The sequence below is a fragment of the Neofelis nebulosa genome, chromosome 14 (genome assembly GCF_028018385.1).
Source record: "Neofelis nebulosa isolate mNeoNeb1 chromosome 14, mNeoNeb1.pri, whole genome shotgun sequence".
Taxonomy (NCBI): domain Eukaryota; kingdom Metazoa; phylum Chordata; class Mammalia; order Carnivora; family Felidae; genus Neofelis; species Neofelis nebulosa.
The window spans coordinates 17,563,824-17,578,445 of record NC_080795.1 but is presented as its reverse complement, the minus strand read 5'-3'; the positions used below and the strand labels follow the sequence as shown (position 1 = coordinate 17,578,445).

Here is a 14,622-nt window from a genome sequence, read left to right as displayed (position 1 = left end):
GGGTAAATACCCAGTAGAATTATTGGATCATTTCTATTTTTAATTTCTTGAGGAACCTACATACTGTTTTTCACAGTAGCTGTTCAATTTGCATTCTCATCAATAATATACGAATTCCTTTTTCTCGATATCCTCACCACTTGTTATTTGCCTTTTTTTTTATTCTAACCATTCTGACAAGTAGAAGGTGATATCTCATTGTGTTTTTGATTTGCATTTCCCTGATGATTAGTGATGCTGAGAATCTTTTCATGTATCTGTTGGTCATCTGTAGGTCTTCTTTGGAAAAAATATCTATTCAGGTTTGCTGCCCATTTTTAATTGGATTTTTTTTTTTTTTTTTTTTGGTGTTGAGTTGTATAAGTTCTTTATATATTTTGGATATTAACCCCTTATCAAATATATCACTTGCAAATATCTTCTCCCGTTCACTAGGATGCCTTTTCATTTTGTTGATGATTACCTTTGCTGTGGAAGGAATTTTAGTTTAGTTTAGTTTAGTTTAGTTTAGTGTAGTTCCAAAAGGTTATTTTTGCTTTTGTTTCCCTTGCCTTAGGAGACATTTCTGCAAAGATGTTGCTACAGCTGATGTCAGAGAAATTACTACCTGTGTTCTCTTCTAGGACTTTTTTTTTAGTTTCTGGTCTCACATTTAAGTCTTTAACCCATTTTGAGTTTATTTTTGTGTACGATGTAATAAAGTGGCCCAGTTTCATTCTATTACATGTAGATGTTCAGTTTTCCTAGCACCATTTATTAAAGAGGCTATCTTTTCCCCATTGTATGTTCTTTCCTCCGTTGTCATAGATTTATTAACTATGTAAGTGTGGGTTTATTTCTGGGCTCCCTATTCAGTTCCATTGATCTATGTATCTATTTTTGTGTCAGTACCATACTGTTTTGGTTACTGACTGTAGCCCTGTGATACTATCTTGAAATTTGGAATTGTGATACCTCCAGTATTGTTTTCCTTTCTCAAAATTACTCTGGCTATTCACTGTCTTTTGTGTCATTCAAAACAAATTTTAGTATTATTTTTTCTGGTTTTGTAAAAACTTCTATTGGTATTCTGCTGGAATTGCACTGAATCTGTAGACTATGGTGGGTAGCACAGACATTTTAATAATATTAATTCTTCTAACCCATGAGCATGGAATATCTTTCCATTTGTGTCATCTTAAATTTCTTTCATCAACGTTATTATTGCATATGTTAGTGACACAAAATAACCTCTTAATCTAGACATGCATCATCTGAAACACCACACAAATCACAGGATAGCAAAAATGCAATTGAGCCAGAAATTTCTCTACTACCTTAATTATTAGTTTCCCAACCATCAGTGAACATACAGCATCTAAGTATGCCCATTAAACACAGATGTCAGCAATTGTGAAGTTCCCATAGGAGTAAGACAAATAACACTAAGGTTAATAATAATCTTTTATATTAAAGTAGATCTATCCATTCTACTTCTGACCATGATGGAGTAATAAACACAGAACTTAACTTTCCACCATAAAAGAAAATAACAAAACTAGGCAAAATATGAAATATAGTAAAACCTTGGTTTGTGAGCATAATTCGTTCTGTGCTTGTGATACATGCTTGTGATCCAAAGCACTTGTATATTAAAGCAAATTTCAAGAACCACTGGCTCAGTTGTAATCATGTGACATTTGGCATCACATACTACTCATATTGCAAGACATCACTTATTTATCAAGTTAAAACTTACTAGAAATGTATGCTCGTCTTACAGAATACTTGCAGAACAAATTACTCACAATCCAAGGTTTTACCATAACTGTTTTTCAGACACTGGACAACAGGTAGCCAAGGACTGTACTACCTGAGAGAAAGAAAACTAATGAGGTGAGCACTTTAAGCACTGCCATTTCTGCCTGAATGTAATTTACAGAGCATAGGTACAGGGAGGGAGAATCCAAACAAAGCCAGGAAACTAAGCAAATCACGTAAAGATCAAGATCAAGAAGGCTAAAATGTCTAGAAGTTTACGCCAAACATCCAAAAAGAAGCATAAAAAGAGCTTTAGAAATCTGTGGAGGGGTCCCTTCAGACGTTACTGTAGACTAGTCTATGAATGCACAGGATAAAATCCCATTAGGCTGGACAGAAAACTATGGAAGACACAAACTGAAAAATTCTCCAACATCCTCAAAGTAGAGACAAATTCAAATTCCAGCCAGCTATAGTGCAGTTCTCAGTATCCCTTATAGTGTTCAAAGAAGATGCCCCCAAGAAAGGTTATTCTGTAGTAACAAGGCTGGATTGTCCCTAGGAAGAAAGCTACCCTAAGATTTCCCTAGCTAAGCTTAAAGTAAAATCTCAAAAAGACTGGTTCTTAAATATCATAAAAATGTGACTGTAGTAGGCAAAATTCTAAGGTAGATGCTATGCTACCTGCCTTCTGGTGCTGACTCCCTGTATAAACTCTCCCCATGAGTATAAACAGAACCTGTAACATGCTTCCAGCCAACAGAAAGGAGTTTGCTAATATGATTTAGGTACCAATTCTGGATCAAAATTCAAGTCTGAATTACTTAAAAGGGAGATTATCTTGGGTGGGCCAGATATAATCAGGTAAAATCCCTCCCTGAGTTTAGATATTCTCCTTGTTGGCATAATAAAGTGAGCAGCCATGGTAAGGTAGCACACATGGCAAGAAACAACAGATGGCCTGTAAAAATTGTGGGTGGTCTCCAGCTAACATCCAGTAAGAGGCCCTTAGTAATACAACCACCAGTAAATGAATTCCACCAGCAATGTGAATGGGCTTAGAAGTAGATTCTTCCCCAGTCAAGATTCAGATGGAAAATAGAGCCTGGCTGACTCTATGAGACCTGACCCTTATGAGACCTGAGCAGAGAAGCTAAACTCCTGATCCACAGACAAGATGAGATAACGTGGGATGTTTTGAGCCCCAAACCTGTGCTAATCTGTGATGCAGCACAGAAAACTAATACAGTGACCAATAATTATTAGAAAAGTTAGTCAATAGAAAAAAAAAAACACAACAGATGATGAAACAAATAAAGACATTAAATTAGCTACTGTAACTATGCCCAAGCATTTAAATAAAAATGGGAACATAGGGGTGCCTGGCTGGCTCAGGCAGTAGAGCATGCAACTCTCGATCTCTCAGGGGTCGTGAGTTTAAGCCCCACATTGGGCATGGAACTCCCTTAAAAAAAAAATTAACTGGATTTAATGGAACTTTAAATATATATATTTATATATATATATATATATATATATATATATAAATATATATAAAGGAACATAATGAGGAAGAAATGAGAAGCTGTTTTAAATTTTTTTAATGTTCATTTATTTTTGAGAAAGAGAGAGACAAAGCAAGAGCGAGGGAAGGGCAGAGAAAGAGGGAGACACAGAATCTGAAGCAGGCTCCACTCTGAGCTGTCAGCACAGACCCCGTTGCAGGATTCCTATGGAGGGCTCGAACTCACGAACTGTGAGATCATGACCTGAAGTGAAGTCAGACTCCTAACCGACTGAGAAACCCAGGCGCCCCAAGAAGCTGTTTTAAACAAAAAACAAAAACTGAGGAGTTCTTCTATTTAGCAGAAAGCTACAAGAGAACACTACTCAAATCCTACAATGGTGAAAAAGCTCAATCATCTATAAAACTGTAACTTTTAAAAAACCTGTCAGAGAGCTGAGGTTATAAGCACCCAGGTAAAGTGATTTCAAAAGGGCATAAAAACCAATCCAAAGAGATGGGATAATCCACATTTTTTACCTTTCCCAGAGTATGAAGAAGTAGGCAGTTACCTTAAAAGCAGGTAGGAAGAAAAATGCTGAAATGTTAATGACTTCTTAAAGGCTTTGAGCAGGCTAGAATAACGATATAGATTCTCTGGAATCTACCCAGACACAAGGGGAATCTCACTCACTTCTCTACCTTCACCAGAAGCTTATGAGACTGGAGATGGGGCAACAGGAGACATATGAAAGAGACCATTCTTTCCAGATCCTTCTTTCATTATAAAGCAATGGCCAGAATCTACTGGTGAAAGAGCAGAAAACCTGCTTGGACCCAGTTCTGAACTTACAAAAAGAAAAGTCCTGTTACTGTTAGGGGAAGGGCACGAAATTCTCACACAACAAGCTCCACAGACATAAATGAGGGTTTGGCTACCACTCTGGGAAGCATCATGAACACTGAGACTTATTTCTGAGAATGAGACACACAGAATCAGCCTTGCACCAAAGAAAAAGCAAAAGCAATCACTCTGTTAGAGTCAAACAGGTCCTGAAAACTGACAAAGATGCAGGCACACTAAGAAAATCCCTCCAGTACTCCAGGTTCCACATTAAGAACAAGGTAGTCAGAGAATTTAAAACTTGATTTAAACAAGTGGTAGAAGAAAAACTAAAAAATCATTAAGTATGCACAAGACATGAACATTACTACCAACCAATTGACCTACTTGGCATTTATAAACCACTACACTCAACAACCATACAATGCACATTCTTCCAACTACACATTAAACACTCACCAAGATAGACTATATTCTGGGCCATTAAAAAGTATTTTAAATTCAATTTGAAATTGAAGTTATACAAACTGTTTTTTCAGACCATAAGGGAATTAAACAGTCAGTAATAAAAATATAAAAGGAAAATCCCCAAATATTTGAAAATTCAAATGCATACTTCTAAAAAAATCAATGATTCTTTTATAAACCACATAATATATTGTTGTTTTTGCTCTCATTAGACACAGTCTTAATTTTTTAAATAAAGCATAAGTTCTTGGAGCAAAACTATAGGAAGACAAATTTCAATTCAATTGAAATGAGAATTTTATAACAATCAGATTGTGCTGCCTCTAGAGTTCTTTATGGGTCCATACAAATATAGGCTGGGGGAAAAAAAACAATCATTAGATAAATCACTGGATTAAATCACTTCAACGGTTTGTTCCAAGCATTAGAGTCTATTATCTCACCAAATATTCATCCATAATTCCTGGACTGCAGTAATGATAAATTCATGACATTCAACATTAAAACTTTAGAGTAGAGTAATCCATTTATTGATAAAATTATTTGTCAGTGAGCTCTCAACAAAGAAAGCCATTTCTCCAATTTTTACCATGTTTAACAAAATACACCATAAGAATGAAGACTTTATCTTACTTACTGATAGGTTACACTGGTAAATTCTCAATTAAAGACATTAGAATAAAACTCTAGTTGCTACGCCATATTTTCTCACCATAACCATCTCAAGGAAATAAAGATCTGAGAATATCATGCAATTAAATATCTCTAAACCAAGATTTAAATTACTGACTGCTTTTGGGTTAAATGAATCAAAAGTGTTATCTAATTTCCTCACATGCTTCCACTGAAACCAAATTTCAGGTAATTTTTTCTAATAGTTTTTACACAGAAATCAGACCACTTTTCTATTTTAAAGTTACACATAGGAAATAAGTAAGGTACTCTTCACACAGTTTCTGAAATTATGACAAGTAGCAAATCAACATACTTATATTAAGCAACGACCTTCATTTCTGATAAATAGAAAATTTGGATTATGATGATTTGAACAAAACACTTCAAAAACCACATGGAAAGAACATAGGAAAGATGTATATCAAAGAATAAAAAGGTTTAGTTCAGGGAAACTAAACTTAAAATGTAAGGCAATTCTGTGCTAGCTAAAAAGAAGAATGAAAAAAAAGCTATCACATACAAAACAGAATAATAAACAGTCACACTACAACAAGGTTACTGAAATTAATATTTCATGCATCATCTATGTAAAGTTCATCAATAAATAAAAGTTATTCCACTTTAAAATTATATACAGACTGGGTGGTTCAGTCATTAAGCATCTGACTTCGGCTCAGGTCATGATCTCAATTCGTGAACTCGAGTCCCACATCAGGTAAGCTTGAGCCCCACTTCAGGTGAGCACAAGCCCCGCTTTGATGAGCTCAAGCCTCACTTTGGGTAAACAGAAGCCTCACTTCAGGTGATCCCCACTTCTCTCTCCCTCTCTCTCCCCCTCCCTCCCCCTTGTGGGATTCTCTCTCTCTGCTCCTCAATCACCTGAGCCCTCTCTCTCAAAAAAAATTTTTTTTAATTAAAATTAAAATTAAAATTAAATAAAATTAGGGGCACCTGGGTGGCTCAGTCAGTTAAGTGTCCGACTTCGGCTCAGGTCATGATCTCACACTTCGTGGGTTCTGGCCCCGAGTCTAGCTCTGTGCTGACAGCCCCTCGGGGGTTGCCCCTCCCCAGCTCGTGCTCTATCTCTCTATATCTCTCAAAAATAAACATTTAAGAAAATAAATAAAAAATAAAAAATAAAATTATACAGACCTATACAATATACACTAAATGTTTAGCAGAGGGTCTAAAGTATAAAGTATATAAAGTAAGCACTAGATAAATATTTTATATTACTAATAACTAGTATTAATGATATCACTGAGTTCTCACTAAAGACCTTTTATAAGAACAGTATGCAAAAGTTTAATTAATGAAGTTTTGTACATACCAAAGAGCATCCCCGCAAAAGGACTACAGATGTCTTGGTTAGTGGATTTAGATGGTTTATTATCTCGAGCACTAAAACAAAAACAAGAATTAGAACTCAAATGATTTTCAGGCAACAAAAATTTACAGTAAATTATAGGTATGAGTTATTGGACTTTGAAAGTACTATGGACACTACAATAGTTACATATTTTTAAAGTCAGGGTAAAATCATAGCATTTTATCTCTTTCTACAGTGAGACCTTGATATGTATATTCAGCCTCTATAAATATATAACCTTTTTCTTCAGTCTGTATTATTGGTTCTATAGATTCCCAATAAAATCCTTTTATATAAGAACAGTTAGCCCAATAAAAAAAAAATGAATATAAATACAAATAAATCCTAAAAAAAGAAGTGAAAAGTGATACCTATATGCACACTAGAAAAAGAAGATCATCCCTTAAAAACTCCTTCCTTGAAATACAGAAATGGGGGAGGGGGGAGGAGAGACAATTTCCTCAAAGAAAGCCTAATCAGACCCAAATAGCAAATTATCTTATCTCAAGCACTTCAATATATTACTTTCTTCAGAGAAAATAGACACCTTTCGTGACATAATGACATTATTATCTCCATTATGCACTATGGATTCAGAACTGTTTATCCTTATGTATGGTATAAGAAAGCCACCAAAATTAAACTATAAACAGAAAGAGAACATGAATATAAAATACATATATTTCCATTCTTTTTGACATGACAGATTATGAGCACTAATTTTACAAAGTAAGCATAAAAGTTATCTACTCAATAAGCTGAAAATCAAAAAGAAATTTTTTTGAAAGGAAAACTCACATTGTACAAACATTTTCAATTTATTCCCAGTTAAGTTACATCACTCCCATAACTCCAAGATATTATAAATTGATTTTTAGTCCATTAAACTATATGCTTATTTGTCCTTTCATTATTTCAACCAAATTTAAATACCTTATAATTACAGGGACTTATTTGGAATACGTTGGCACACTTATAATCCAAACTTGCAATTCAAAATAACGCTGTAAAGTACTATAAATTTTCATTTAACACAATTCTCCCACCCTCCTTTTTTCCCTTTAATTCTTTTCTTATTAATAAGGAATCTGTTAACATACTATACCTTCCTACTTATTCAGTACGCCAGTTTTAGCAGCTGCAGTTTCACAGTGTAATGACTGAAGAGCAGAATTCATATTACATACTATACCTTTTATTTCCAGCAGATGAAATGCGTATGTTTGAATGCTCTGTGACATCACCACCATACTCCTTAGGAGGCACATTCCCTTGTCTGTTCCCGTACATCCTTAAAAACACATTAGCTTATAGAGCTTGCTCCACATACAGTGGGCCTTCTCATATATCTCTTTGGTGATTTTACATTTGATGTTGGAGATGTTAAAGGGAACAAAGTGTTATAATGAAGTTTTACTGTAAACACATTTGAAAATTAACATGAATGAGATTTAATTCAAGTATGATTTGCTGGTTAATAAGAAACTACTAAGAGATTAGATTCAATAGTCTTTAAAAAAAAGAGGTTATTATAAATTATTTGAATATAACTTCTAGAAAATTTTAATTTCAAACTATTGTATATACTAAGACTTTTTTATCATTCATTTAATTCAAAGAATATTTACTGAGGACCTGCTACATGCAAGTACTATTTATTCATTTATTCTAGGCACTGGGTATATGAATGTGGCCCTTGCCCTCATGAGGATTACAGACACATTTCACAATCAGATCTCTTTTTGCTGAAAGAAACAAAATTCAGATTCTTGGAAATTATTTCACTGCATATAAAAACCTTTTTTATAGCAACTGTCTTACCAATTAAAATCAAATGTAGCAAGCCACAACATTTGATAACATTGTAAATCACATGAAAGAATAAATATTAGCAAAAGGAGAATGGAAAAAATTATAAACAGACAGGCTGATATACGCATAAAAACTTATTAGTTCACTTTACTCACAAGGTCTTGGACAACAAAAAAATGTATCAGAATGTTTGTTTTCTTCTTAAAAATCCTTTCCAGAAAACAATTTTAACATTTTTTCAATTAATCTTTTTTTTTTCCACTTGGCAAACATTGATTTCTTTAGCTTAATTCCTCATACCAGAGAAATCAACATGACTTTTCACACCAACACTTATCAGCATCCATGAAAATCGGCATTTCACAAGTCATATTTCTTTTCACTGCTGTTAACAAGCTATATTGTCTCTCAAAAGGACTATTAGAAAGAAACAGGGCTGTTAAAGTATTATTCAATATTTTCGGTGAATTTCATTTTCACATTAAGAAAAATGGCAGTTTTTAGAAGAAAAGGACTTCTCATTCTCAGAGCCAGCATAGAAGTTGTTCTTCATTTGTTCCCATCACACAGACGACTATCAATATTATCTAGGAGAAAAGGCTACTGAGGATTATAACCTTCATAATATAGAACCTGGCATGTTACATAAATAGCTTCCATTTTTTAATCCATATCTAAAATAACAGAAACCTCCAAAAGCCACTTCAAAAAGGAATTTCACACTGTTTCAATTTATCAAAATACAGCTGGTTTTATAGCTACACCTATGTGCTCAAAACTCTGTTTTAAACTGACATATCACTTTCGTCATTCCCTATTGCTACCACTTAAAGAATTGGTAAATATAAACTCAAACTAATTTGTAATTTATAATGCCAAGCAACCAGAATTAGTTATACTAGTCTATATTAAATATGCAGGAGCAGAAAAGAGTTATCAGAAATGCCTATTTGGAAGGGTGGTCCTTGGCTGGCACCTGGAACACATATTTTGGGAGGGGTCCCACCATTCCCCGGATGGAGAAAAGTGGCTCACTGTGCATATACTGTTTATACAAACCATATAGTTTATGCTGAACATCTGCTTTCCTTCAGAAGTTCAGAATTTTCCTACATCCTCGAAAAAGGGTGCCTGTGTGACCAGCCCACAATAAAAACACGGGCGCTGCGTCTCTAATGGCCTTTCCTGGTAGACAACGTTTCACTCACGCTGTCACAATTCAATACTGGAGGAATTAAGTATGTCCGGTGTGAGTCCACTAGGAGAGAACTCCTGGAAACTTGCACCTGCTTACCTTCAGACTTTGTCCATGCCCCTTCTTCCTCTGCTGATTTTATTGTGTATCCCTTCACTGTAATAAGCCATACCCATGAATATAACTATAGATACAAAGTCTTGTGAGTCCTCCTGCTGAATCACCAAACCTGGAGGTGGTCTCCCATTACTCGACAAAAATAAATGTGATGTGGTAAAGTACTGCCTGAACAAATGAAAGTTTTCAAATATAGAGAAATTTAAAGTTATAAATTTTTAGAAACATACTTTGTGATTAAACCAGAATTAACCAGAATTAAAGACTATTTAGATATACAAAAATCTTTCTAAAATTTATCTAAGAACTGTGGCTTCCTGCATTTTTAGGTAAGTTCTCTAAAGACATTTGGACTTGCAATTCTAACCTATCTTTATGTAGCTATAACCAAAGTACGCTATATCCAAAGCAACTATACTAAAACATGTTTTACAATTTTTTCAATATACAGAGCTATCTTAATAAAGTAAGCACCATAAACACAAAAGGCCATATTCAAAGTTCCTTCCAAATTAATCATTTTATTTATGTATAAAGTCAAGGTCTATGCTAAATTCTACAGTAAAATCACAAAGACTTCCCAATGAACTGCCTATAAGGAAGACAGCTTTAAGGTATACCCTTTCACTAAAGAAGAAAATTTCACTATCAAAACTATAAAAGTCCCCTCCTGTTGCTGACAATTACAATAAAATCAAGACTAGAGAAATGTTTAAGAGGCCCAATAAAAGCAGAGATACACATTTCACCAAAAAGGATAAAATAAAATCTTAAGGCATCCTATTTAATTGTATGAAATGACTCATAATAGGATTATGCTTACTTTGTTAAACCAATGAAAAACTATTTACAGATAGTGATTCCATAAATATTTTTTAAATTTACTAATATAAGATTTTAAAAACAAAAAAAAACTAGAAGGGAACCCAACAAGCTGTGAAGTCAAATTATAAATTCATAAAAACAAAATATTTACCATCTCTTGGTCATAGATTCCTATGGCTCACAGAAAGGAAGAATCATTTTTCACCTTACTTTTAAAAAACTCATCTAGGGGTGTCTGGGTGGCTCAGTTGGTTAAGCGTCCAACTTTGGCTCAGATTAGATCTCACGGTTCCTGAGTTCCAGTCCAGCGTCAGGCTCTGTGCTGACAGCTCAGAGTCTGGAGCCTGCTTCAGATTCTGTGTCTCCCTCTCTCTCTGCCCCTTCCCTGCTTGTGCTCGCTTGCGCTCTCTCTCTCTCTCTCTCTCTCTCTCTCTCTCTCTCAAAAATAAACTTAAAAAAAATTTTTTTAACTCATCTAATTCACAAAATAGTTACATCATCTTGTTTTCATATCACGAACTTCTCTAATGTGAATGAATTCTGTTATTGGGGGTACTCTCCTAGATGTTAAAAATACTGAGCTATTAACTGTGGATCACACTTTTTCCCTATGTTTTCAGTTGTTTCACAATTTTTATATTTACTTTAATAAATGATTTTCTAATATCAAGCCCATCTTTAAAATGGAGAAAATAATAGTATTAAAATAGCCCTTTCAAAGATAAATGAAAATTAATTACTATATATTTTTAAAAAGTTATATCAAATAACTCAAGTTCTAATTAGCCATTTCTCCTCATTTATATCTTACATATTAAGCAGGCACATTTCTTACAATGTCCCACACTAAGTAAGCATGTACTCATCCATGTGGATAATACACAGATTCTAATTTCAGATGGCATGTTATTTCAGAAATTTATTAAATGACTATTAAGATTACAAACTATCAAATATCAAGAGTTAAATAGAATGGAAGTGCTAACTGCATTAATCACATAAAAACTTCTTTAAAAAGCATTTTTTAAAGCTCAAAGTTTCTTCTACTCGCTAACATTGGTTATAAAGTAAACATAGTAAAGTAATACAGTAACTTCTACAGATCAAGTTAATAAATAACAAAGACTAGGAGGATCACATTTAAAAGTGGTCTATAAATTTCAAAGTATTAGGAAACATACCATTACATTCAACTTATAAAAACTCCTAAAACATTATTTTAGTTAAATTGTAAATATTCATAAATAAATAACACACACACACACACACACACACACACACATAATACAAGTGTTAAAGAAAATGTTAACTACCTTGTTAATTATTTAAAACCACTGCCAGTGATTAATCTTGACTTCAAGAGTGTAAAATCATTCCTGGGCTTTAGCTTTCCCATAAAATGGACAAAATAGTTCATTAATAAAGACATTATGGCACATGAAAACATTTATGGGCTAATCAGAAAAAAACTGAGACCAAAAATATAAAACTCAAAAATTGTTAAAAATCAAAACTAGAATTTATACATGCTAAATTTTATAAGAAAAAAGAATAAGAGAAACTTAGGAAAATGAAGGAAAATTAATTTTGTACTTCTCACAATCAGTTATAATTATTTTTTGTCAAGAACTTCTGGTTAAGATTACAATATATTATGAATAAATGCTTAGACAAAAAATAAAAAAGGTATTACACAATGATAAAGGAGTCAATTCATGGAGAAGAGATAACAATTGTAAATATCTATGCACCCAATATAGAAGCACCTAGGTACATAAACCAAATATTTACAAACATAAAGAGAGAAACTGACAGTAATAGTAGAGGACTTTAACACCCCCTTTAAATCAATGGATACCATCCAGACAGAAAATCCAGAAGTAAACAGTGGCTTTGAATAACACATTATACCAGATGTATTTAACAGATATATAAGGAACATTCCATCCAAACACAGCATAATACACATCCTTTTCAAGTGCACATGAAAAATTCCACAGGACAGATCACATGTTGTGTCACAAAACAAGTCAGATCAAATTTAAGACTGAAATCCTATCAAGCATCTTTTCCAGTCACAGGAGTATGAAAGTAGAAACCAATTACAAGTTGGGGGTGCAGGAGGGGACAAAAAATATAGAAAATGTGGAGGCTAAACAACATTCTCCTAAACAATCAATGGGTCAATGAAGAAATCAGAGGAAATCCAAAACACATGGAGAAATATGAAAAAGGAAGCACAATAGAGTCTAATCTTTGGGACATAGTGAAAGCAATTCTTAGAGCATTCATAGTAATATAGGCCTACCTCAAGGAACAAGAAAAAAAAAACTCAAACAACCTAACCTTATGCCTAAAGGAACTAGAAAAATAACAAATAAAACCCAAAGTCAACAGGAAGAAAAAAATAAACAAAGATCAGAGAGAAAATAAATGAAATGGAGACTAAAGACCAATAAACACAGGCGGGTTCTCTGAAAACAAAACTGACAAACCGTTAGCCAGACTAATCAAGAAAAAAAGAGAAAGGACTTAAACTCAGAAATCAAAGAAAGTAACAACTGACACCACAAACATACAAAGGATTATAAGAGAATATGAAAAATTATATGCCAACAAATTGGATAACCTAGAATAAATGGCTAAATTCCCAGAATCATACAATCTTCCAAAACTCCATGAGGAAGACACAGAAAATCTGATCAGACTGATTACTAGTAACAAAACTGAACTACAATCAAAAATCTTGCAACAAACAAAAGTCTAGGACAAGATGGCTTCCCAGGTGAATTCTACCAAATATATGAAGAAGAGTTAATACCTATTCTTCCCAAACTATTCCAAAAAATAGGAAAGGAAGGAAAAGTTCCAAATTCTTTATACAAGACCAGGATTACCCTGATACCAAAATCTGACAAAGACAGTATATTAAAAAAAAAAAAAAAAAAGTCCACAAACCTACAGGTCAAAATCCCTGATGAACACACATGCAAAAATTGTCAACAAAATATGAGCAAGCCAAATTCAAAAATACATTAAAAGAATCATTCACCCGATCAACTGGGATTTATTCTGGGGATGTAAGGATGGTTAAATACATGCAAACTAATAAAAATGAAGGATAAAAACTATATGAACACTCAACAGATGCAGAAAAAGCATGAGACAAAATACAACATCATTTATGAGAAAAACTCTTAACAAAATGGATTCAGACAGAACATACCTCATAATAAAACCTATATATGGAAAACACATGCTTAACATCAATGGTGAAAAACTCAGAGTCTTTTCTCTAACTAAAATCAAGAAGAAGACAAGAATACCCACTCTCACCACTTTTATTCAACACTATACTGGAAGTACAAGTCACAGCAATCAGACAAGCAACAGAAAGCAAGGAAGCAGTAAAACTTCCACTCTTTGCAAATAACATGATACTATATACAGTAAGTCCAAAAGACCACCAAAAAACTATTAGAATTAATAAATGAATTCAGTGGGGTACCTGGATGGCTCAGTCGGGTTAAGCATCCAACTCTTAATTTCAACTCAGGTCATGATCTCATGGTCAGTGGGATCAAGCCCTGTGTCAGGCTCTACAATGACAGTGCAGAGCCTGCTTGGGATTGTCTCTCTCCCTCTCTCTCTGCCCTTCCCCTGCTTGCTCTCAATCTCTGTCTCAAAATAAATAACATTAAAAGAATGAATTTGGTAATGTTGCAGGATAGAAAATTAATATACAGAAACTGCTGCACTTCTATACACTAATCAATGAAGATGCAGAAAGAAAAAAAAATTCATCCCACTTACATTTGCAACCAACCAACCAACCAACCAACCAACAAACAAAAAACCTAGGAATAAATTTAACCAAGGAGGTGAAAAGCCTATGCATGAAATTTATAAGACTCTGATGACAGAAAATGAAGATGACACAAACAAATGGAAAGATATTCTATGTTCATGGACTGGCAAAATATTATTAAAAATGTCCCTACTGCCTACAGCAATCTACAGATTCAATGCAATCCCTATCAAAATACCAACAGCATTTTTCACAGAAGAAACAA

The 14,622-nt window shown here is 33.8% G+C and overlaps 1 protein-coding gene across 15 annotated transcripts in view; it reads right to left on the bottom strand.

Moving 5' to 3' along the window:
• The window catches only part of CSPP1 (centrosome and spindle pole associated protein 1), a 155,645-nt gene that overhangs the window by 83,547 nt on the left and 57,476 nt on the right, over positions 1-14,622 (bottom strand). For 11 of the 15 annotated variants that reach the window (XR_009253708.1, XR_009253709.1, XM_058699749.1 and 8 more), the window contains 2 exons: positions 7,793-7,891; positions 6,562-6,632 (listed from right to left, as the gene is read on the bottom strand). The exons of 2 other annotated variants lie outside the window; for them this stretch is intronic. Coding sequence is in view for 11 of the 13 variants with exons in the window: in XM_058699749.1 (XP_058555732.1) it covers positions 6,562-6,632; positions 7,793-7,891 (170 nt within the window). In the remaining 2 variants the exon portion in view is untranslated. The remainder of the gene's footprint in view (positions 1-6,561; positions 6,633-7,792; positions 7,892-14,622) is intronic. 2 more of the 15 variants (XM_058699752.1, XM_058699757.1) reach the window with 1 other exon arrangement.